This window comes from Silurus meridionalis, chromosome 17 (assembly GCF_014805685.1).
Source record: "Silurus meridionalis isolate SWU-2019-XX chromosome 17, ASM1480568v1, whole genome shotgun sequence".
NCBI lineage: Eukaryota > Metazoa > Chordata > Actinopteri > Siluriformes > Siluridae > Silurus > Silurus meridionalis.
The window spans coordinates 908,016-932,083 of record NC_060900.1 but is presented as its reverse complement, the minus strand read 5'-3'; the positions used below and the strand labels follow the sequence as shown (position 1 = coordinate 932,083).

At 42.2% G+C, this 24,068-nt stretch overlaps 1 protein-coding gene across 3 annotated transcripts; it reads left to right on the top strand.

Moving 5' to 3' along the window:
- Window positions 1–15: 15 nt before the first annotated feature.
- Window positions 16–23,793, top strand: si:dkey-220o5.5 (actin filament-associated protein 1-like 2). Of its 3 annotated transcripts, none has more exons than XM_046870525.1 (15): window positions 16–903; window positions 8,637–8,774; window positions 10,832–10,956; window positions 16,357–16,459; window positions 17,369–17,580; window positions 17,692–17,868; window positions 18,049–18,141; window positions 18,342–18,438; window positions 18,553–18,764; window positions 19,219–19,322; window positions 19,435–19,555; window positions 19,957–20,035; window positions 21,307–21,473; window positions 22,481–22,591; window positions 23,654–23,793. In XM_046870525.1, exons 1-15 carry the CDS (start codon window positions 888–890, stop codon window positions 23,678–23,680), a joined length of 1,782 nt encoding a protein of 593 aa, XP_046726481.1. In that variant the 5' UTR covers window positions 16–887; the 3' UTR covers window positions 23,681–23,793. The 3 variants fall into 3 exon arrangements, with proteins under 3 accessions (XP_046726481.1, XP_046726480.1, XP_046726482.1); XM_046870524.1 differs by having other exon boundaries at window positions 10,829–10,956; XM_046870526.1 differs by lacking the exons at window positions 16–903; window positions 8,637–8,774 and adding an exon at window positions 9,716–10,179.
- The last annotated feature ends 275 nt before the right edge of the window (window positions 23,794–24,068 follow it).

Genomic DNA, 24,068 nt, shown 5'->3' with positions numbered 1-24,068 from the left:
TTATTAAGAGAGTAAACAGTCGTCTCCTCTGGAGTGATATATATCATGGAACCACCTGCCCAGTCACTGCACCTAAATCCTACTGAACTGCTCTGGGATGAAGAAAAAAAAAATGAAAATCTCCAACTAGTGGAGAACATCTATGGAGAGGTTTACAGAAGACATGGGAAAATATTGCAGCTGAATGTTTGGAGAAATTAACTGTTCAGCTGCTGAGAGTGTGTAAATGATAAGGGAGGATTTTCCAATGAGAATAAAGTTCTGGATATTTATAGTTTTGTGTAAAACCTAAAGGAACATGCATGTGTTTCAAAATCAGACTAGGTGTTTCCACACTTTTTACAGTCACTGTACATATATAAAAATTAAGCCTATTAAATAGAAATAAACACCCAATCCCATGACGCTTTTATATATACTGTATTTGGATTGAAATGATTACTTTCCGGTTTTCTCCACAAGGTGGCGCAGTTGGAGCTGATTTGTGAACAACTGGCACAGATTTGTTTCCAGACCTGATTCCAAATCTTTTTCTGACCCCACGAGGTTACTCTGTGCTGATGTAGAGAGTGAGTCCTGCACTATTTAGTGCCCTAGTTGTTGGTTTGGGAGTGGTCCTGAATGGGAGCCTGTTGTAAAGTGAAAAGAGAGAGAGAGAGAGAGAGAGAGAGAGAGCTGGAAAGTCAGAGACAGAGGGAGTTTTGGAGAACAGAAGTGCACTTAGTTGTGGTGTGTCCTTAAGTCTTCTGTTTGGTTTCTTTAAATGCTGCTGCAGTTGTGATTTGGTATCAGTCGATCCAGGGATGGAGGGATGAACAGAGGGCAAGAAGAAAAGTCTCTCACTGGGGGTTTTAAACAAATACTCATCTTTTTTTCACCTTCCAGAAATGGACAAACAAAAAGGTAAATCTTTTAATCTATAATAATTGACAACACACACACACACACACACACACACACACACACACACACACACTTCTTTCATCTTGTTCATTCATGTACACATCAAAGACACACGCATTGTAACATTGTATCGCTGTGTTTTGCATTGATCTTTATTGGATGCTGCTTTCTGATTATTCAGAAGGAATTGATTAATTATCTACAACAGCAGCCCTAAGATGATCACGTAATCATTCCGTGACACACGTGAACGTGAGTCTCCAGTGTCAGAGGTTAGGCTGTAACTTCTCTGCCATCTTCAGGACAGAGTGTTTATTGCTGCTGGAATGTACAGGTGACTACAAAGGGATAAAAATTGTGGTGATTTCTGTCTGGAGATGCTGCGGTTGCTGTGGTATAAGAGGAATTAAACACGTGAATCTGGCGATAAAACAGACTCTGACACACGACTGCCCCAGCGTTTTATTTGGGAGTAGGGCCCCTAGGTAGCAGCATGTGTGTAGAAGGTTCCATAAGCTCCATAAGACAGCTGTCTTCTTTCATTTGGACAAATGTGAAGGAGTATCAGATGTTTTCTTTACTTAGGAGACAATCCCATAATCCCCTTCACCAGACAGGACGCACACATGAAAGCGTGGGACAACATGGCCGACAAAAGTTCGACCGATTAACAAGCGGAATTTTATTTCATCATATTAACATGGTAAAATCTTAATCAGTTATTACGATGTGTAAATATCTGACTGTCACACGATCCTGATATCGTATCGTCCCGTCTGCTGCCGTCGTCATGGTGAGCAGAATTATGGGATTGTCTCTAAGAAATATGACAACGTTACAATTCGATAGCAAATGTAATCAGGGCGGAGCCAGGGGTGTGGCCTAATGTCTGATACGTTTCGGTTTGTAGGTGAGCTTTACGTGACGTGATGCGTTGCAGACGTGAGACGTGTATGAGATCTGCTGGAGACCACCGTGGAGTCTCAGGAGAGTCTGGAGTTTATTTGTATTAGCGGCTGCTGATAGCCTTCACCATTCAATGGGCCAGTGTGTGTGTGTGTGTGTGTGTGTGTGTGTGTGTGTGTGTACATGTGTGTGTGTACATGTGTGTGTAAGAGAGAGAGCGAACAAGCAGCTGTTGTAAAGAGGCCCTCACACACACACACACACACACAAATACACACACATGCACACACACACACACACACACACACACACACATGCACACTCACACACACTCACATGCCCATATCTGCACACACTCACACATAAAAACACACACGCACATATTCACACACATATACACACATGCATAACTACAAAACACACACAGACACACACACACACACACACACACACATGCACACACACACACACACACACACACACATACACACAATAAAAACACACACAAAACGTACACACACGCACACAAAACACACAACTTTGTGTGTGTGTGTGCAGTCTTCTGTATTAAACTGTTATAAATGACAGACCACAGCAGCAGCAATAATAATAATAATAATAATAATAATAATAATAATAATAATAATAATAGTAATAGTAATAGTAATAAATGAATATTACTAATAATAATAAGATGCATGCGTCCTGGTTTTTATTTCCCAGAATTCCCTGGGGCTCAGGTCGAGTGTCGTGTTTCTCAGCTGTTGTTTGAAGCAGCCGCTGCGTCTGGTTGAGGGATTGTGTAATCCAGGTGCATTGTGGGTCGGCATGTGCTGCGTCTCAGGTCTCCTCTCTTAATCCGGGGACAGGACACGTCTCACCTCCTCACACGTGTCTCACCTCCTCACATTGTCTCACCTCCTCACACGCGTCTCACCTTCTTACAGTGTCTCACCTCCTCACACACGTCTCACCTTCTCACAGTCTCACCTTCTCACACACATCTCACCCCCTTACAGTGTCTTACCTCCTCACACGTCTCACCTCATAAGTGTCTCACCTCCTCACACACGTCTTACCTCCTCACAGTGTTTCACCTTCTACAGTGTCTCACCTCCTCACACACATCCCACTTCCTCACACGTCTCACCTTCTTACAGTGTCTCACCTCCTCACACGTCTCACCTTCTCACAGTCTCACCTTCTCACACATCTCACCCCTTACAGTGTCTTACCTCCTCACGTCTCACCTCATAAGTGTCTCACCTCCTCACACACGTCTTACCTCCTCACAGTGTTTCACCTTCTACAGTGTCTCACCTCCTCACACACATCCCACTTCCTCACACGCGTCTCACCTACTCACACAAGTCTCACCTCCTCACAGTGTCTCACATCCTCACGCATGTTTCACCTCCTCACACGTCTCTCGCTTCCTCTTCATTTACAGATACCACACGCTGTCATTATCACCCACAGAAACCCCACGTGTACTTTTTATTTGTTTTTTATTGTTTGTTGTTGTTTCTTTTGAACTTGTGAATAGAAGATAATATTCGCATCAACACCTCCTGACCTATCACAATCCAGATTCACACACACACACACACACACACACACACACACACACACACACACACATACACAAAACACACGTGTCTGCTCCATTCATTCCTTTTACTGTTTGTTTTTGTGTCCATTCTTCACTCATCTCTCATCTCACCAACAGAGTGGGAGGGTGAGGCATCTGAGCAATGCTTCTGATTGAAGAAACAACGGGAGGGAGAGAGAGAGAGAGAGAGAGAGAGAGAAAGAGAGAGAGAGAGAGAGAGAGAGAGAGAGAGAGAGAGAGAGAGAGAGAGAGAGAGAGAGAAAGAGAGAGAGAGAGAGAGAGAGAGAGAGAGAGAGAGAGAGAGAGAGAGAGAGAGAGAGTAACTGCTGTATAATGAACTCAGCATGAATGGAGCCACTGTGGATTGTTTAAAAACACGACATGAATAAGATCTCACACACACACACACACACACACACACACACACACACACACACACACACTGCGGTTTCTGTAACGTGAGTACATTAAACTGCTGACTGATGCCACAAACAATATTGCTGCAGTCTTTCACCCCTGACCCCTGACCCCTGACCTGCTGTAATGACTATAATTGGGGTTTGTACTTGAGCTTTAACAATTGTAGTTGGAAAAGGAGGGATGAAATGAGGGAAGGATTGAAGGATAAAGTGATGTTAGTCCATGTTGGAATCTCAGCATTATGAACTCTGGGTTACTGATCAGGGGGGTGAAGCCCCACAGCCCACACACTGTCCCTGTTGGGCCCTTGAACAAGGCCCTTAACTCCTAAGGGGCCCCGACCTCTTTTGTACCACGGACTGTTTACACTTGTTTTTCCATGGAACTTGGGGTTTGGTTTTATGTGCAACAATAACACGCATATTATATTACTATTATACATATTAAACGATTTACCAGTGGAAGGCCATTAGGGTCACAGATACACTTACAAGGACATTTACAAGACGGACTTTTGCAGTAAAGCTGGACATTGAGAGGAAAAGTTCCAAAAACACTTCAGAATAGGTTACGATTTTTTATCAAACATTTACTGTATACTTTTGCATTTTCTTTCCTGCAGAATTTGCACAAAAACACAATTTGCCTTGGTTTCAAATCCCAGAGGAAAACCATAATGCACTGAAACAAAAACGCAGGAAACGCCGGGGTGATGTGATGAGGTGAATATCGGTGCTTCTGCTGGAGATGATGTATGTGGAGTGTGTGTTTGGGTGTGTGTGTGTGATGAGGTGAATATCGGTGCTTCTGCTGGAGATGATGTATGTGGAGGTGTGTGTTTGGGTGTGTGTGTGATGAGGTGAATATCGGTGCTTCTGCTGGAGATGATGTATGTGGAGGTGTGTGTTTGGGTGTGTGTGTGTGTGATGAGGTGAATATCGGTGCTTCTGCTGGAGATGATGTATGTGGAGTGTGTGTTTGGGTGTGTGTGTGTGTGTGAGGTGAATATCGGTGCTTCTGCTGGAGATGATGTATGTGGAGGTGTGTGTTTGGGTGTGTGTGTGTGTGATGAGGTGAATATCGCTGCTTCTGCTGGAGATGATGTATGTGGAGAAGCAGTTGTGGCTCCAGTGAAAGGAGACGTGTTGAATTGTGTTCATTGGTTTTGTTGCTTTAGTGATGATGTTCATTGTGACTGTATGAGATCCTGTGTGTGATGCAGCTCTGATCTGCTGCACTTCTCTGTTATACTGATGTTTTTACAGACGTGACGTCATGATGATGGGATTAAGAGGTGGATTGATTCAGGTAGAACATCACTGAAGGCCTCGGGATAAAATGTATAGTTTACTATTAATTTAATTATTACAAATATAATGACAATATAATTCAACTCACCATAAAGCAGAATCAGTGTGAACTTCATTTACTTCAAAAAACTGCAACTGAAACGAAAGCGGGAAATTGGAACATCTGGAAGTTAAATAAAACACCTGCAGACTGTGAAAGTCAGTAACATAAAAAAGGTAAAAAAAAAAAAAAAAAAGTTTTTTGTGTGGTCCGGTACTGAATGATCCACAGCTGGTACCGGGACACGGCCTGGTGATTAGGGACCCCTGCCATAACCCTCTCTGCTGCAAATTATACACACACACCCCTCCCCACCACACACACTCTATACACACACTGTTCCCTGTGTAGTTTGTACAGTTTGTGTGTGTGTGTGTGTGTGTGTGTGTTAGGGCTTTTCTCTGCATCTCTCATGGAATAAACAGTAGAATTCTCACAGGGTTACTGGAGGGCAGGAGCTCTGACACACCCTCAACATTACTGCTCTAACAAACACCACAAACCCTACAGAGATCTCACCAGGAGAGAGGGAGAGGAGGAGAGAGGGAGAGGAGGAGAGAAGAGGCGAGGGGGACAGGAGTAGAGCATAGTAGAGAAAGATTGGAGAGGAGAAATGGTTCATGAAAGGAGAGGAGGAAGGGAGAGGGGGATAGAAGAGGAAGAGAGAAGAAGCAGGTGATGAGAGGAGAGGAAGAGAGACTGGATGAGTTTGTGGGTCAAATGTGGCACAGATGTGGGTAAGATATGAGTCAGATATGGTACAAATGTGGATCAGATATGGTACAGATGTAGATCAAATATGGTACAGATGTGGATTAGATATGGTACAGATGTGGGTCAGATATGGTACAGATGTGGATCAGATATGGTACAGATGTAGATCAGATATGGTACAAATGTGGGTCAGATATGGTACAGATGTGGGTCAGATATGGTACAGATGTGGGTCAGATATGGTACAGATGTGGATCAGATATGGTACAGATGTGGGTCAGATATGGTACAGATGTGGGTCAGATATGGTACAGATGTGGATCAGATATGGTACAGATGTAGATCAGATATGGTACAGATGTGGGTCAGATATGTTACAGATGTAGATCAGATATGGTACAGATGTGGGTCAGATATGGTACAGATGTAGATCAGATATGGTACAGATGTGGATCAGATATGGTACAGATGTAGATCAGATATGGTACAAATGTGGGTCAGATATGGTACAGATGTGGGTCAGATATGGTACAGATGTAGATCAGATATGGTACAAATGTGGGTCAGATATGGTACAGATGTAGATCAGATATGGTACAAATGTGGGTCAGATATGGTACAGATGTGGGTCAGATATGGTACAGATGTAGATCAGATATGGTACAGATGTGGGTCAGATATGGTACAGATGTAGATCAGATATGGTACAGATGTGGATCAGATATGGTACAGATGTAGATCAGATATGGTACAGATGTAGATCAGATATGGTACAAATGTGGGTCAGATATGGTACAGATGTGGGTCAGATATGGTACAGATGTAGATCAGATATGGTACAGATGTGGATCAGATATGGTACAGATGTAGATCAGATATGGTACAGATGTGGGTCTAACGTGTGAAATATGGGTCAGATGTGGATCAGACATGGGGTCCGATATGGGTCAGATATGGTACAGATGTAGGTCAAACGTGTGAGATGTGGGTCAGACGTGGTTCAGATATGGGTCAGATATGGTACAGATGTGGGTCAGATATGGTACAGATGTGGGTCTAACGTGTGTGTTGTCTGATGTTCTCTGTGTAGTTTATTAATGAACTCTGTGTGACTGAACAAAACCTTTTCCTGGTTTCTTCTCGTGTGTTTAAAGCAAACAGGCCTTCAGTGGAGACGGATCTGGCACTCGGGCACTAACGGCTAACGTGCTAAATAAACACACACTCTAACCACATGTCTGTGACTGACACACCAGGGTCTCTCGTTTTTCTTTACTTCCATCTTCCTCTATGTTCAGAGCTTTCCCTCATTTCAACCGGCCGGGTTTCCCCTCCCTCTCTCCAAATACAAACCGAGGAATAAGAACAGGATCCTGCAATCCAATCTCTCGCTCTTTTTCTATCTCTCTCTTTCTCCACATCTCTCTCTGTCTCACTCCGTTCTCTCTCTGTCTCACTCCGGTCTCTTTCTGTCTCACTCCATTCTCTTTCTCTGTCTCACTTCATTCTCTTTCTGTCTCACTTCATTCTCTTTCTCTGTCTCACTCCGTTCTTTCTCTGTCTCACTCCATTCTCTTTCTCTGTCACACTCCGTTCTCTCTCTGTCTCACTCCATTCTCTTTCTCTGTCTCACTCTGTTCTCTCTCTGTCTCACTCTGTTCTCTTTCTGTATCACTTCATTCTCTTTCTCTGTCTTACTCCATTCTCTCTCTGTCTCACTCTGTTCTCTTTCTCTGTCTCCTCCGTTCTCTCTCTGTCTCACTCCGTTCTCTTTCTCTGTCTCACTCTGTTCTCTTTCTGTCTCACTTTATTCTCTTTCTCTGTCTCACTCCATTCTCTCTCTGTCTCACTCTGTTCTCTTTCTCTGTCTCACTCCGTTCTCTCTCTGTCTCACTCCATTCTCTTTCTCTGTCTCACTCCGTTCTCTCTCTCTGTCTCACTCCATTCTCTTTCTCTGTCTCACTCCGTTCTCTCTCTGTCTCATTCTGTTCTCTCTCTGTCTCTTTCCTATCTCTAGTTTTGATTTATTGTTAGTCAGATATTGTGATTACAAAGGAATAAAGCGAGGGGGAGAGAAAGAGAGAGAAAAACAGAGATAGAGGGAGACAGAGACAGACAAAGAGAGAGAGTGAGAGGGAGAGGGGGAGAGAATATGTGATGGAGGAGGAGAAATACCACAACAATTTTACTAATTCTCCTTTACTGTGAAACCCTTTTATCTCAATGTGTGTGTGTATTGTGTGTGTTTGTGTGTGTATATGGTGTGTGTGTGTGTGTGTGTGTGTGTGTGTGTGTGTGTGTGTGTGTGTGTGTGTTACAGACAGTAACTGAACGTGTCGTTTCTTTTGGACGGAGTGTAAACAGAAGCGTCTCTGTGTCTCTAAAATAAGTACAAATGAGAGAAATCTCCTCTTTTTCCGAACGACAGAAAGACGGAGTGAAATCGACCTCCAGTAACCTCCTGAGTCTGAGTCCAGACGAGTTGTCTGCGATTTCGGCGATAAAACTGTATTGTGAGGATTTATCGTGATATCATCCTCATCTTCTTCTTCATCATCTTCATCCTCATCTTCATCACACAACTGATTTATTAGATTTTTTGTTTTGTGTAAATGATTTGATAAAAATTTATTCTTTGTTTGCGGTTTATTTCTGCAGTAATAAGTGAGTGCGACTCTGCAGCAGACCCGTCCCGATCAGTCATAACCCCAGATACGTTTTTGCTCCTCAGTTCTGGCTCGGTTGATTCCGGACCTGCAGGCGTTCCTCCTGGTTCTGGATGGTGAGAACCTCAGCTACATTGCTCAGGCAAAGAAGAAGTCCATCTCAGAGCTTCTGTCCAAACTGCAGGAGAACAGAGACACAGCGGGTGAGTGTGAGCAGAGCATTTACTCCGACTATAAACTGAAAAGTGTAAAACAACTCGAATTAAAAAAAACAGCAAACAGAAATCAATAACTGAGTGAAACATCAAAGGAGTTCCTGATCTCCAGGGTTCAGTCTCCTGTTTCCTGAAAAGACTCAAAAATACACAGGACTTCAGGAGTCGAGTGGTGAGCAACAGACATCATGAGATCTTCCACAAAGCTGCTGTTCCATAACACGGCAGAAAGTTCTGTTAGCGATTAATGGTAAAAATTTTAACACAAAAATTCAGTAATTTAGAGTCTTTGATCTTTAGATTATAAACAGATCTGAGGGAGAGGGAGATGTTCCAGACATTTATCTTCATTTCTAATGCCACTGTTCTTCTTCTTCTTCTTCTTCTTCTTCTTCTTCTTCTTATTATTATTATTATTATTATTTTTATCATTATTATTATCATTATTATTATTTATTGGTGCGTCATCATTGTGTGAGAAGAAAAGAAAAGAGAATAAAAGAAAAGAGAAGAGAAGAGAAGAGAAGAGAAGAGAAGAGAAGAGAAGAGAAAAGAAGAGAAGAGAGATACATTCATATATAAATCTCCAGTAAAACCTTGGAGACAATGAAACACACACTTTTCAAACAATGTGTTCTCACCATCACCATCTTCATCATCTTCATCTTCTTCACCATCATCATCTTCTTTACCATCATCATGAACGTCACCATCATCTTCACCTTCATCATCATCTTCACCTTCATTATCTTCTTCACCATCATCTTCTTTACCATCATCATCATCGTCACCATCTACTTCACCTTCATCATCTTCTTCACCTTCATCATCTTCTTCACCATTATCATCTTCTTCATCTTCTTCACATCATCATCTTCACCTCTTTCAGTTTTTTTATTGTATTTCTTTCATTCTTCCTTCTCTTCATTTTAATGACACATTTTGTAACGAATTCTTTGTGCCACTAAACGTTGCTTTTAATAAAGTCACAGTGCTCTGAAGAACACGTGTGTGTGAAGAACACGTGTGTGAAGCATATGTTAAGTGTGTGTCATGTAGAGGTCAGGCAGAGGTCATATAGAGGTCACAGAGGTCATGTCTAATACTCCAAGTATCCAAAGAGGGTCTCTGCAGTAAAAATTCCTCTGCTGCTGTAAAAAACCTGCTGCTTCATCACACACTCCTTCACATTCCATCTGTCTGCAGAACCTCAGATCATCTGTAGCTTCCTCAAACTTCACGTCTCATTCTATCTCATTTCATTCTCAGGGAAATGATCTGTGTGTTTGTGTTGTTTTATCTAAACCTGAGAAACCTCTAGGTGATTTCTAACAATCGCTCCTGGCTTCTCCTCAAACCGCGAGTCTGAGAGCAGGAATTCTCGCGGCACTGTGTGAGTCAGAGCTCGTTTCCTGAAACCAGAAGAAGGAAAAAACTCTGTACTGCATTGCAGAAGACGTTCAGTCATTCCTGAGGCATGTCATATCCACTGCAGTGCCAAAGAAAAGCCATAGAACATGGAGCTTAGCAAGACGTCACTCTGTGAGAGGAGAGGAGAAAAAAATGAGAATATATGAGAAGAGAAAAGAGGAGAAGGGAAAAGAGAAACAACAGAAGTGGAGAGCAAAGGAGAGGGCAGATAGGAGAGAAGAAAGAGAAGAGAAGAGAGGAGAAAAGGGAGAAAGAGGAGAAAACAAGTAATGATAGGAGGGAAGAGCAGAGAAAGGAAGATAAAAGACAAGAGAAGAGAGTGACAAAATGTGATTAAAGAGAAGAGAAGGTAGAAGATATGAGAGTATGGGAGAAAAGAGAAGAAAATAATACGAGAAAAGAAGGAGTGATAAGAGAGATGCGAGGATAATAGAGAAGACATAAGAAGACAGGAGAAAAAAGAGAGAAAAGAGGAGATGAGAAAATATGAGAATATGGAGAAAAAGAGGAGAAGGGAAAGTTTTTATCTCACCGACTTAGGAATGTCATTATCCTAATTAAAGTGTGTGTGTGTGTGTGTGTGTGTGTGTGTGTGTATGTGTGTGTGTCAGCAGTGGAGGATGCAGAGTACATGATCATGAATTGTCCCTCTGGAGGTGCTGTTAACGACCTCAGACCAAACTCAGGCAGTGATCCGGGTTTGGGTGAAAATCCCGGCTTTACGTGGCCTCGTCGCACGGTAAGTAACGTCACATCATATCACGCCACGTCACTCCACTCCACATCACGTCACGTCATGTCACATAAACGCATATAAACTTAATCTACACTCCAAAAGCAAATGAATCTCCAGCAGAATATTTACATTAACAGCACGACACATTGCAGTTAATAGCGAGCTGACGGTTTAATGATCACACCAGGCTTAGCGTATGGAGCTAGCTAATGTTCTGATAGCAGCACTACTAGAGAACATGCTAGCTATTGGTAAAGCGTATAGCTAACGCTAGTCATCTAGCTACTTTTTGAAGATGAGGGAGGGGGTGTATGTGATATTTAGAGAAAATCTTTTGCTGTAGGTCAACAAACCTAGAAATAAATTTGACTTGTTGGCATCCAAAATCGTATTCAATCACGTGAACAATGAACACCTTAATGTGTATATTATGATTAGCCTGGAGCACACCGCACTAGCGTGCTGATGCTATAAAACCACAATAATAGTGCGGTTTAGATTCCAAGGGAAGGGAAAATGTGTCATAGGAGGATTTTTAGAGGCTCTGTTCCAGCGCTGGTCTTAGAGCAGAACATTTCACCCGTCAGCCTCTTTGTCCTCCACCTCACCTCATACTCGACACCTCCTGAAAACATCAGGGCTCATCAAGGGCGACTTCCAGTCGGTCAGAAATGTCAAAAATGTGTTCTTGTGGAATTTGGCTGGATCGTTGCATTATTGTGTCACTGTCGAGATTCGGCTCGACAATGAGCACCTTTATCACGGAACATTCCAGACTTTCTCCTCGCTCGGATCCAGTGAGGAGCAACGAAAGAGCACGGTACGCAGGAGAGGAATAGAACCTTCTGAACCATATTTCCTTTGGCCTCAGGTTCAGTGAAGGGGGCGTGGCCTTTTAATGAAGTGGGTGTGGTATGTTACTGATAGTGATGGGAAGATTGGATCATTTTAGTGACTCGGTTCTTCAAACCTCATTCATCAAAATGATCGAATCTTTTTTTTTATTGATTTTGTTTCTTTGATCAGAAATAAAATGCTACATGATCAATAAACAGATTCTCAACATGTCTAAATACACCAACTTTACCTATCGTTCCAATAATAACATTTTTTTTATTTAAGTTTTGTCCTATTAGTGTTACCTGTATTATTTATGATGCAGGAAAAGCATTAAAGCGACTAGCAATAATGTAGATAGGAGCGCGGTATGACTAGCTTGCTAGCTAACCGGTTAATTTGCGTTTTGTATTAAATTAGCAGCTTCAATTTAATCCTGGTGCATTATGGGTAACCCAGACGGTTTCCCTGGTAACGTATGAGGTAAGACTGGAGCTTCTGTTTGAACAGATTTTATTTGCGTAGTGGTTTAGTAAAAACTATTTGTGAATGTTAAAATTTGGGACGTAGCCGTTAAGTCTTTAGATTCGATCTTATGTTCTTCTTTCTAGCAAGAACACCATCTCGAGAAGGATTGTGGCGTTTGAGACGGAACCTGTGTGTATTTTTGGGGACGTTCATGTGCATGTGTGTGTATTTTAGGACACACTGGTTCTGTAGCAGTAATGACAGACCTGAATTTGCGTGTGCGTGTGTGTGTGTGTGTGTGTGTGTGTGTGTGTGTTGTGGGTTTTACTGTATACGGCTTGTACTGATGCTGTGTTGTGGTCGGCCAATCCGAGGTTAGAAGGCGGCGGCTTGGATCGGCATTGTGTTGTGGTCGGGCGTTTCAGAGTTTCCCATCTGCAGTGAGGCCTCAGTGTGGATGCACTAGCTCGTCTCACCCAAGGCTCGGGCAGGAGGTCAGAGGTCAAACCCTGCCCAGTAACCAAGACCTTTCAAGTGGCCTACCGCAGATAAATAAGAGTTAGAGTGTGTGTGTGTGTGTGAGAAAGTGTGTGTCAATGGGATTCTTTAAAATTCTTTAAGGGTTTTTGAGACTTTCCTTTTATTCACCTCACATATGCGTTCATTTCAGTAGTTCTGCCCTGAAGCTACAATTCAACTGGAATTAATGTCATGGTCGCTAGCAGCTAACTAACAATTTCTGCACCACTTGATAGAAAATATTACAGGACTGTTTGCTTTTGTTGATCACCAGAAGTTAGATACTAAATAACTAACTAACTAACTAGTTAACACCACATGACATCTTCACATAAATAGTTTAGCTTGGCTAGCTGTTTTTCTATCCTGCAAATAATATCTAAATGAGTGAAAACATTCACGAAATTCAGATCTAGCGTTAGATCCTTGACGGACCCACCAGAGGCGACAGTCTGAAATAACTTGAGAGGAATCAGACTCACAGCTCAGATTAGCAGTGTTTAATTCAAGTCTGATTTTCTCCTATAATGCGTTAGATGTGAATTTTTCCATGATTGTGTGAACGCAAAAATCTGATTAAACTGATCAAAAACCAGACCTGAAAAACTTTCACACACGGTCCCATAAATAGAGGTGAGACGTAAGCAAGAACCCATTAGATGTTTTTCCTGCTTCACCTGTGATAAAGTACATCAACACCAGATATTCAGATTGTGTAGAATGATGGGAAATTAGAGATTCAAGAGGTGATGTCAAAAGATTTGGAGACTCGCTCTGTTTAGAAGAAAGTACTTTATTTTTCTACATTTTCACATGATCACCTTTAAAATAGTCCTCTTGGACAGCAATACAGCGCCCCCAGTGTTCTTCTGGAACGTGTCCTGCAAGTCTTTTTAAAGCGTGTCAAGCATCTTCTGCGATACGCACCAGATCTTTGCAATGGTGTCAAAACACCAAGCAAGCTTTATCTTTGGGAAGAGGGCCGCAGGAGCCAAATCTGGTGAAAAGTGTGGTTGTGGAAGTGAGATTATGTTGTTGAAGCTCATGTGCTCAGTGCTAGAGGGTGCTCATGCTTTTGACACACTGACTTATGAAGGACGGTGTTCCCTGTGACTGTGCGTGCAGCCTCGTGCTGCCATCTGTTGGCATGTTACAAGACTAGTCTCAAAACATTTTGATATCAGCTTATACTCAATATTTAGGCAGCAAAACTAAAAGGACCAAAAAAACTAAAAAACTAAACCTGTTCAAGAACAGATACAGGTATCCTGTGAATGTTGTCACCAAAAACAGCTCTCAGGAAAGACAGATCCAATCCGATCAAAAACCGAGATAGCAGCAGGAGATAGAAACAGACACATCAGCTTTATAGCGTGTGGGGAAAACCACACACTTGATATGATAGGATCGGTTGATTTGAGGAATCGTTTGTGAAATGAGTCATCAGTAAACACACTGTTTGAGTCATAATGGATTGGGAAAATCCAATTTGCTATTGAGATGATGCTAAAACCACCACCTGGAAAGTTCTAGAAGACTTCACCATTTATTCGAGGAGATTTATCAGATCTACCGAAGTGTAGCAGATACTTACTGTTTTAGGACAGCGATTCTGAAGGTTCTCTTTCGACCATAAAATGAGATTGAAGAAATAAAGATACAGAACTTATGTATGCTAGCAACTGACGATTGGCTGTAGTTTAACATTGTTAGATCGCATTTACGGACAATTAAAAAATGTAGCAACAATGAAAACAAGATCAAATTGACCAAAAGATCAACATTTACCTCAGATTACCTCGTATTTACACTAAACATTAGCCACTAACTGAATGGTTTGAGCCACATATAGAGTCAGAAGGTGCAAAATTGCAGAAGAACCTCACAAATGTTGTGAACATCATGAGTGTGAACGGTAGGAAAGGAATCTTTTTTGTAAATACACTGGTGATGAAGTCACTTGTGATGGCGCCATGAAGGACATGCCCACGTTTGGTAGAGTGTGTGTATGTTTTTGTATGTGTGCTCTGAGAATAAAGTTCTTGGCTGTAAATTTCTTCCACGGCTTCAAGAAAGTTTTAAAAAAGTGCAGGATGTGAAGAGGAGGAACTTTATCTCAGAGAGGAAGTGCTGTGTTTATCTACGACGTCCATCTTAAAGGCTGAGAATCGTAATCCTATTGGTGGAAAGGAGAGGAAGTGGACGTTTTGCATGGTCAATTATGTCTGTCTACGTGATGGAGGGTAGAGAGGCACTTGTGATGGAGTGATAATGTGATGGAGTGATAGAACTCCCACTCATGGGGGGTGGGAGGGGGAAGGAAGTCAGATGGCTTGAGTCGGACTTTCAGAGACGATGAGGTCAGTGCAAAGCTCGAAGCGAGCAGACAGAACGATCTTCTCATCTCCTTCCATCCTTCCATCCTCCAGCATCTCTCCATCCTTCCAGACAGGACACGAATGGGACATGGCTCTTTTGATCTCCGCTGCAGATATGTATCTGAGGAACGAACTGCACATAAAGTACTCCTCCCTAAATGCCAAGAATGAAAACATGTAGAAGATCAAAAGGGAAGGAATAAATTCATAACACCAAAAGCAAAAAAAAAAAACCTCCCAGTTCTTACACTGGAGAAATCGAGGAGACAAGGAGATAAACACGTGACGTAGCGTTTCTCAGTATTCTCAAATACGTCTCGGACTTTACACAAATTTAGATTTTGGATGTTTAGAGTTTTTTATCTGTCACCGTTAAATTCCCTCACTCGTGTCGTTGGCACAGTGGCCTGATTACATCACACGTGTGAAGAGAGTGGATGTGAGTGAGGAAACTCGGCCAGCACAGACGTCTACACACGCTCAGACACTGAGACAGTTTGGGTTCCTGTAGATCAGGGGTCCCAAACTTTTTTCTGTGAGGGCCATATCATTTTTCCTTTCTTTAATGGGGGTTGATCTGTAGCAGAAAACGCCATGGGCTTGAGTGACCACCAGTGTTATTGTGGAGATTTTATTATGATTGAATTATGTGTAGAGCAGACCTTGTGGTAGAAATGCTATCTGGAACAGTGGCCTCCAAAAGGTCACTGGGTTTTTGAGGACACAATGACCTTGAACAGCTGAACAACCTTCATGTTTGGTCAGAAGGATGTTGTAGTTTTTAACTCCCAGTTAATTGCTTTTTACTAGATAACAGTTTGGGAGGAAGACGTTCGTCATCCAACATGTTCTGTGTACATGAGTTAAGAGATGGTATGAATGGTTTGTGATATTCTGGAAAGCTCTCTCTCTCTCTCTCTCTCTCTTTTTCCATCTCTCTTTCATTCTTTCCCCAGAGAGCTGCACCAATTACTGTTTGAACTCCTGATCTTCTGTAGATAGGGCATCGCCTTGGACAATTGAGCTGCCTGGAAGTTCAAAAGAATGTTTGAAATACCAGCTTGTTTTTCTGTATGTTTATGTTTATGGATGTTTATGGTGTATCTTCATCATGGATGAGTGTGTGGGTGGTCATCGTGGATGACAGAATGATGGTTTCATTAACGTATGTAATGGTATAAATTCTTGTGTGTTTCCTCAGTCTGTGGGTCCCGAGGTTCCTCCACGACCTCCTTATGGGTTGGAGGAAGATGAGGACTGTTATGAGGAGGCGGAGCCTTTTATTCCTGCCACTCAGTCTACAGGTTATTACACAGACCAATACAAACAGCACAGATCTCCCTAACCTTATTTACATACAGACCATTCAGTACATAGCAGCAGTTCAGTATTTTATCCCATTAACATGATGAATTAAGTACTGACTAGTTTACACGTCTCATCTCTTTCAGTATTGACTAGTTTATGTGTCTCATCTCTTTCAGTACTGACTAGTTTACACGTCTCATCTCTTTCAGTACTGACTATTTTACATGAGTACTGGCTAGTTTACACGTCTCGACTCTTTCACTATTGACTAGTTTACACGTCTCATCTCTTTCAGTACTGGCTAGTTTACACGTCTCATCTCTTTCAGCGCTGGCTATTTTACACGAGTACTGACTAGTTTACACGTCTCATCTCTTTCAGTACTGGCTAGTTTACACGTCTCGACTCTTTCAGTACTGGCTAGTTTACACGTCTCATCTCTTTCAGTACTGGCTAGTTTACACGTCTCATCTCTTTCAGTACTGGCTAGTTTACACGAGTACTGGCTAGTTTACACGTCTCATCTCTTTCAGTACTGGCTAGTTTACACGAGTACTGGCTAGTTTACACGTCTCATCTCTTTCAGTACTGACTAGTTTACACGAGTACTGACTAGTTTACACGTCTCATCTCTTTCAGCTCTGGCTAGTTTACACGTCTCATCTCTTTCAGTACTGGCTAGTTTACACGTCTCATCTCTTTCAGTACTGGCTAGTTTACACGTCTCATCTCTTTCAGTACTGGCTAGTTTACACGTCTCGACTCTTTCAGTACTGGCTAGTTTACACGTCTTGTTTAATTAAATACTGGCTAGTTTACAGATCACGTCTCTTACTAATCACCAGTTTACACGTCTCATCTCGTTGAGTACCAGTTAGTTTGATTTCTTGATTTCATCTCCTCAGAAAAACTGGACTCAGAGAGCAGTCATTATGAGTCGTATGGTGAGGAAGATGAGGATGTCCCTGTGGACAGAGCTCACTACATTCATTGTGGCTCGTCTCAGCCCTGTCTGCGTCCCGTCCCTGAGTCGCGGCTCTGCGAGTACCTGTGGAGGAAGAAGTGGCTCAACCATTGGACGCGTCAGCTCTGCATTATTAAACACAACTCGCTTCTGGTAAGGTGGAAGCTCTGCAAGAACACCTCATTAGAAACATCTAGTAGATATATTGGTTTGAGTTGCGAGATTACTGAATAAAAAAACGTATTTGTGTTTTTTGTCTTGAAGTGTTTTAAGTGCGCTAAAGATCTCCAACCTCAGCTGGAGATGGAGCTGATGGGTTGCCAGGTTGTGTACAAGTCCAAACGCAATAAGAAGATGCAGTACAAGCTGAAGGTAGTGGGCAGATCCGACACGCTCATTCTGGGCTTCGAGAGCTGCAGCCAGGCAGAGGAATGGAGAAAGGTCTGGTTCTTCTTTCATTACAGCTACTCACCTGCTCATGTGTCTTGTTTCTCACGTGTTGTCTCCAAAAATCCATATAATCGATTGTACTTATATTATCATTATTTATAAAGCCTTTATATATATATATATATATATATGTGTGTGTGTCTCAACTATGTCTCATTGTTTCGTCCTCAGGTCATTGAGGAGCTTAGCGGCTCTTCATACAGCGACCCGGAGTCCATGGGTTCTTCCTACATCCTGAAGAGTGAAAGACTGGATTCTTGCAGGGTAATAATAATAATAATAATAATAATAATAATAATAATAATAATAATAACAATAACAATAATAATAATAAAAATAATTAATCAAATAATCAAATAATTATAATAATTATTATAAAAACAACAATAAAAATAATAATAATAATAATAATAATTACAGTAATTCATGATATTTTTACGGCCCCTGTTGCTGTGTGTCTGTAGTCGAGCTCAGTCCTCCACACCGACTCGGATGAGGAGATCATCTCTGCTCCATCTTCTGCTCTCAGCAGCACAGAGATGAAAAACTATAAGGACAGAGGTATTTTATATCACTCCTTTATAAACTCTCTATAGATTATTATTACTGTTTATTATAAAGACAGCTGTGTGATCATTGTGTGTGTGTGTGTGTGTGTGTGTGTGTGTGGGGCAGGGTACCTGAATGTATTGATGAATTATCAGTGGCAGACTCTGTGGTGTCGTGTGGAGGCCGGAGTTCTGAACCTGTTCAGTGACGAAAGCTGTGAAGTGACGCCGCAGTACACGGTGCAGCTCAGGGGCAGCGAGATTCGACCCGATACCACTCACACACACACACACCGCATCACTATCCTACAGCATGGAGACCCGGTAGCTGTCCTAGAGGTACACACACACACACACACACACACACACACACACACACCGCATCACTATCCTACAGCATGGAGACCCGGTAGCTGTCCTGAGGTACACACACACACACACACACACACACACACACACACACGCATCACTATCCTACAGCATGGAGACCCGGTAGCTGTCCTAGAGGTACACACTCACACACACACACACACTCGCACACACACACACACACACACACACACACACACACACACACACACACACACACATCACTATCCTACAGCATAGAGACCCGGTGGCTGTCCTAGAGGTACACCCTCACACACACTCACACACATTCTCACACACACACACACACACACACACACACACACACACACACACACATATTTTATGTTGTGGAGTGTGTAAAAATCTGTGTATAATTCAGTGTGTGTGTGTGTGTGTGTGTGTGTGTGTGTGTGTGTGTTAGGCGAGCTGTTTGAATGATAAAGAGCAGTGGGTCCAGCTCCTGCTGGATGGGAGCTCCACTGATGTTCTATCTTCTAATAAGCACAACAGTCACGAGTCGCTTAGGTATTCACACACACACACACACACACACACACACACACACACACACACACACACACACACACACACTTTCCTAAATGTTTTTTTTCCGAATCCATCTCCATGTTTTCTTCAGTGGCCTGAAGACGCGGACGCTCCCCAATGCCAACATGTACATGGACGACCCCTTTCAGCAGCTCAGTAGTTCAGTTCGAGAATCTCCAATCTACTGCAACACGTCTGACCTGGAGCACATGGTACGGTCCAGAGTAGGGGGTTTGAATGAGAATGATGTCTAATATATATAATTGTAGCTATTACGAATACTGTGTGCAGTTGTAACTAGTTGTTGTTGTGCTACAATGGTACGATCCAGAGTAAGGGGGTTCTCGGGGCTTGGTCTCCGGGGGAAAATGTGTGGTTGGGGTAAATATCTGCCACCTAGAAGTCATTGTGTTTACACAGGTCTGTTATGTGAAGTTTGCTACTTGAGTTTTGCACTGGAGCTACATCGCTAACACGTAGCCTCCAGTTTAGTGCTATTCAGTATCATATCACACCATTTCCATATCAAAACATTTTAAAACATCAAGACATATATATTTCTGCACACACACACACACACACACACACACACACGTTACCTTTACTTTTTCAGTTTCAGAAATCCCACTCTGGTGTTAAAGGAGGGTCCGATTCTGTTGACTACAGCAACTGCGACATCTTCAGAAGCAACAGTGAGTCAAACTGGGGAGAATTTATATTCCTAAAAAAATGCTATTTATCGATTTAGTGCACGTTATTGACGCATGCTTGTCTCTTTTCCAGCACAAATGATTGTAGTAATGATAATAATTTGTGTTTTCTTTCATGCTCTCGTGCATCACCGTAGTGCTTTCATGCCACATGTCCATGCTGCTTTGCATAACTTACGGTTAAAGTCTTCTTTGTTGCGTTTAATATAAAATGCCTTGAATGATTTGGGACACACACTTTTCCCTGCTGCCGGTTGACTTGTACTTTGCGCCATTTTGCAAGTGTATGTTACTGTCACGCTAACACTCAACTTCAGCAGCCGATAACAGCATTGATAATTAATCAATAACAGCATTGATAATTAATCGATAACAGCATTGATAATTAATCGATAACAGCATTGATAATTAATCGATAACAGCATTCATTCACAAAGAATTAAATTATTGATTATTATCTATATTGACGATTAGATGTTGCAGCCTGGTGTAGAATGTAATTTGACTAGTTGTATAAAAGAATAGGATTTAATTGTAAGTAACAAAATCATAGTATACTAGTAACTGTAGTGTGTGTGTGTGTGTGTGTGTGTGTGTGTGTGTGTGTGTGTGTGTGTATGTAGTAATGTACAGTATGGAGTAATACTGAGTGAAATACTGATTGGTCAAGAAAGTATGAATGCACACACATGCGCACAAACATGCGCACACACACACACACATGCACACACTCAAGCGTTTGGTTTCTCCTGCACACTCCCAGACATGAAACTACCCATTAACTTTTTGTGGTTTCGGTCAGAGTGGATAGATGTGATTTGCTGCACATATGCTCTCTCTCTCAAACACACACACACACACACACACACACACACTGATTTATTCATTATTCCTACCCCAAATTTCCAGTCTCTCTGTGAGCAGAAACTGATAGAGTCTGAGAATATCCACAAAATTAGGAGGAATCTGTTTACTGCATTACCATACACACATACACACACGCACACACACACGCGCACACACACACACACACACACACACACACACACACACACACACACACACACACACACACACACACACACACATAGAGAAGGAAACTCCTGTTTCTGAACTATAGTTTGTTTTGACCACTTCTAACCAAAGCCCTGCCCCCACTAACCAAAGCCCCGCCCCCAACATTGGAAGGTGGAATTGTAGCAGGATGATGGTGCTGATGTTTTATTGTGTGTGTGTGTGTGTGTGTGTTTTAGATAAGAAAGTGTGTGAGGTGGAGCGCAGTGTCCAGAAGCTGCAGCTTGCTGGAAAACGGTTGCCGGTGAGATCAGGGTCTGAGATCAACCTCGTCACCGTGGGGGCAAAGCCGTCCAAACGCTCATCCTTCAGACAGTCGCTGCTGCCCTTCTCAGACCGAACACCGGTAACGTGTCACTTTCATCTTATTACAACATAACGATTAATAACACACATTTACACACTTACACGATGATCGTCCATGTGGAGAGGTTTTATGGAAGGAAGGAGTCTCCAGTCCTAGAGATAAAGCTGTATAACCACACAACGCGTTTACTGATGTCATAACACTCAGTTACACTATTACACACAAACACGCGTGACAGAAAAAGCGAAACGTTTCCGCGTGACAGTTTATGTTGTAATGCAGTGACATCTAGCGGGCACAGTGCGACACTGCAGCCTTAAAACACCCGAATGTTTTCCAAAAAAATTAATTTTATCAGTTGCTGTAAAACCGCTCCGTGTGTGTGTGTGAAGTGTGTGTTTATACACACAACCATCCGTTTTACTGAGTATAAATCAGTTATATGAGTGTGTCTGCGGCGAAATTTCATTATTGAATGAAAAGAAAACGTGTAAATATGACGTAATAACTGTTATTGTTAAAATATGTTACGTAAAAAAAAAAGAGGTCCACATGAGTGTGTGTGTGTGTGTGTGTGTGTGTGTGTGAGAGAGTATGTGTGTGTGTGTGAGAGAGAGAGTGTTTAAATGTGATATAGAGTGTGTTTTTGTGTACTCATTGGCAGCAGGAATGAAGGTCATTTCCTCGTAGATAAGAGTGTTTTTGGTCTCAGAGGGCGCTATAGAGGCAGTTAGAGCTGTACGATGTGACTGAAATCTCACGATATATAATACCACGATACATTTCAATAATACATGACATATAAACTGTTTTTTTTTTTACAGTACAGTATATCAGTTCATCAACCAGATGTATTATTTATTTATTTATCTATTTATTTCTTAATTTATCTATCAATCTATTTAAATTAATAACTTTATCGATTTATCTGCACGAATTTATTTAAAGCTTTGTTATAAAAATAAAATAATGATGTTATGTTGTGCCATCCTTCCTCTTTCTCCTGGTCTCTTTCCCTTCATCTTTCTCTCTCTCTCTGTCCTAAGGGAGGGTTTCTGACTCCTCTACTGCGTAGAACAGCTTCTGCTAAACTCTCTCTGAGACGTTCTCCCTCCACTCTGCTCATCGAACATGGACAAGTGTTTCACAGGAGAAAGGTTCGCTCAAAACCAGTTTCAATTTAATAGATTTCATTTTATCATCACCAACATCACCACCATCATCACCAACACCACCACCACCATCCTCACCATCATCATCTTCCTTAACACCATCATCATCACCACCATCATCACCAACACTACCACCAACCCCATTATCACCGTCACCAGCACCACCACCATCACCAACACCACCATTATCATCAACACCATCATCACCACCACCACCATCATCACCAACATCACCACCATCATCACCAACACCACCACCACCACCACCATCCTCACCATCATCATCTTCCTTAACACCATCATCATCACCACCATCATCACCAACACTACCACCAACCCCATTATCACCGTCCCCAGCACCACCACCATCACCAACACCACCATTATCATCAACACCATCATCACCACCACCACCACCATCATCACCAACATCACCACCATCATCACCAACACCACCACCACCACCACCATCCTCACCATCATCATCTTCCTTAACACCATCATCATCACCACCATCATCACCAACACTACCACCAACCCCATTATCACCGTCCCCAGCACCACCACCATCACCAACACCACCATTATCATCAACACCATCATCACCACCACCACCACCATCACCAACATCACCACCATCATCACCAACACCACCACCACCATCCTCACCATCATCATCTTCCTTAACACCATCATCATCACCACCATCATCACCAACACTACCACCAACCCCATTATCACCGTCCCCAGCACCACCACCATCACCAACACCACCATTATCATCAACACCATCATCACCACCACCACCACCATCATCACCAACACCACCACCACCATCATCACCAGCACCACCACTATCATCATCATTGTCATCACCACCACCATCATCATCTCATCACCACCACCCCTATCATCATTATTACCACCACCACAACCATCATCTCATCACCATCACCACCACAATCATCATCATCACTATCATAGTTTTTGATTGTTCTGTTCTCTTGGTTTTCTGTCACGCTGTTTCTTCTTTACTTGTTTTTGCAGGAGTGGGAAACGAAGGCTTCGGCTTGATCTCGACTTTTCCTCCTCACCGTCCACATTCCTGTCCTCTTATTATTAATATTATTATTATTATTATTATTATGATGATGATTATTATTATTATTACGATGATGATTAATTGCACTGAGGTGATGATAATTATGATGATGATGATGATGATGATGATGTTATTGTGAGCATGTGGATCGTGCATATTTTTCTAAATCTTTTTATAAACATTTTTGGTACTTTTTTGTCCTGATTATTTTCCATTTTTACACATGTTCTGGATTTATTTGATCCTAAATCTCACACACTGTAAAGTTTTACCCATAAAGAGATCCGTACCCTCCACTGACCCCGTACCCTCCGCTAACCCCGTACCCTCCACTGACCCCGTACCCTCCACTGACCCCGT

Bases quoted from the DNA above. Each gene is read 5' to 3' on its own strand.
- si:dkey-220o5.5 (XM_046870524.1), top strand. The intron at 16,460-17,368 runs GTTATTACACAG...TCATCTCCTCAG, and splicing joins TCCTGCCACTCAGTCTACAG to AAAAACTGGACTCAGAGAGC. The intron at 22,592-23,653 runs GTTCGCTCAAAA...TTGTTTTTGCAG, and splicing joins AAGTGTTTCACAGGAGAAAG to GAGTGGGAAACGAAGGCTTC.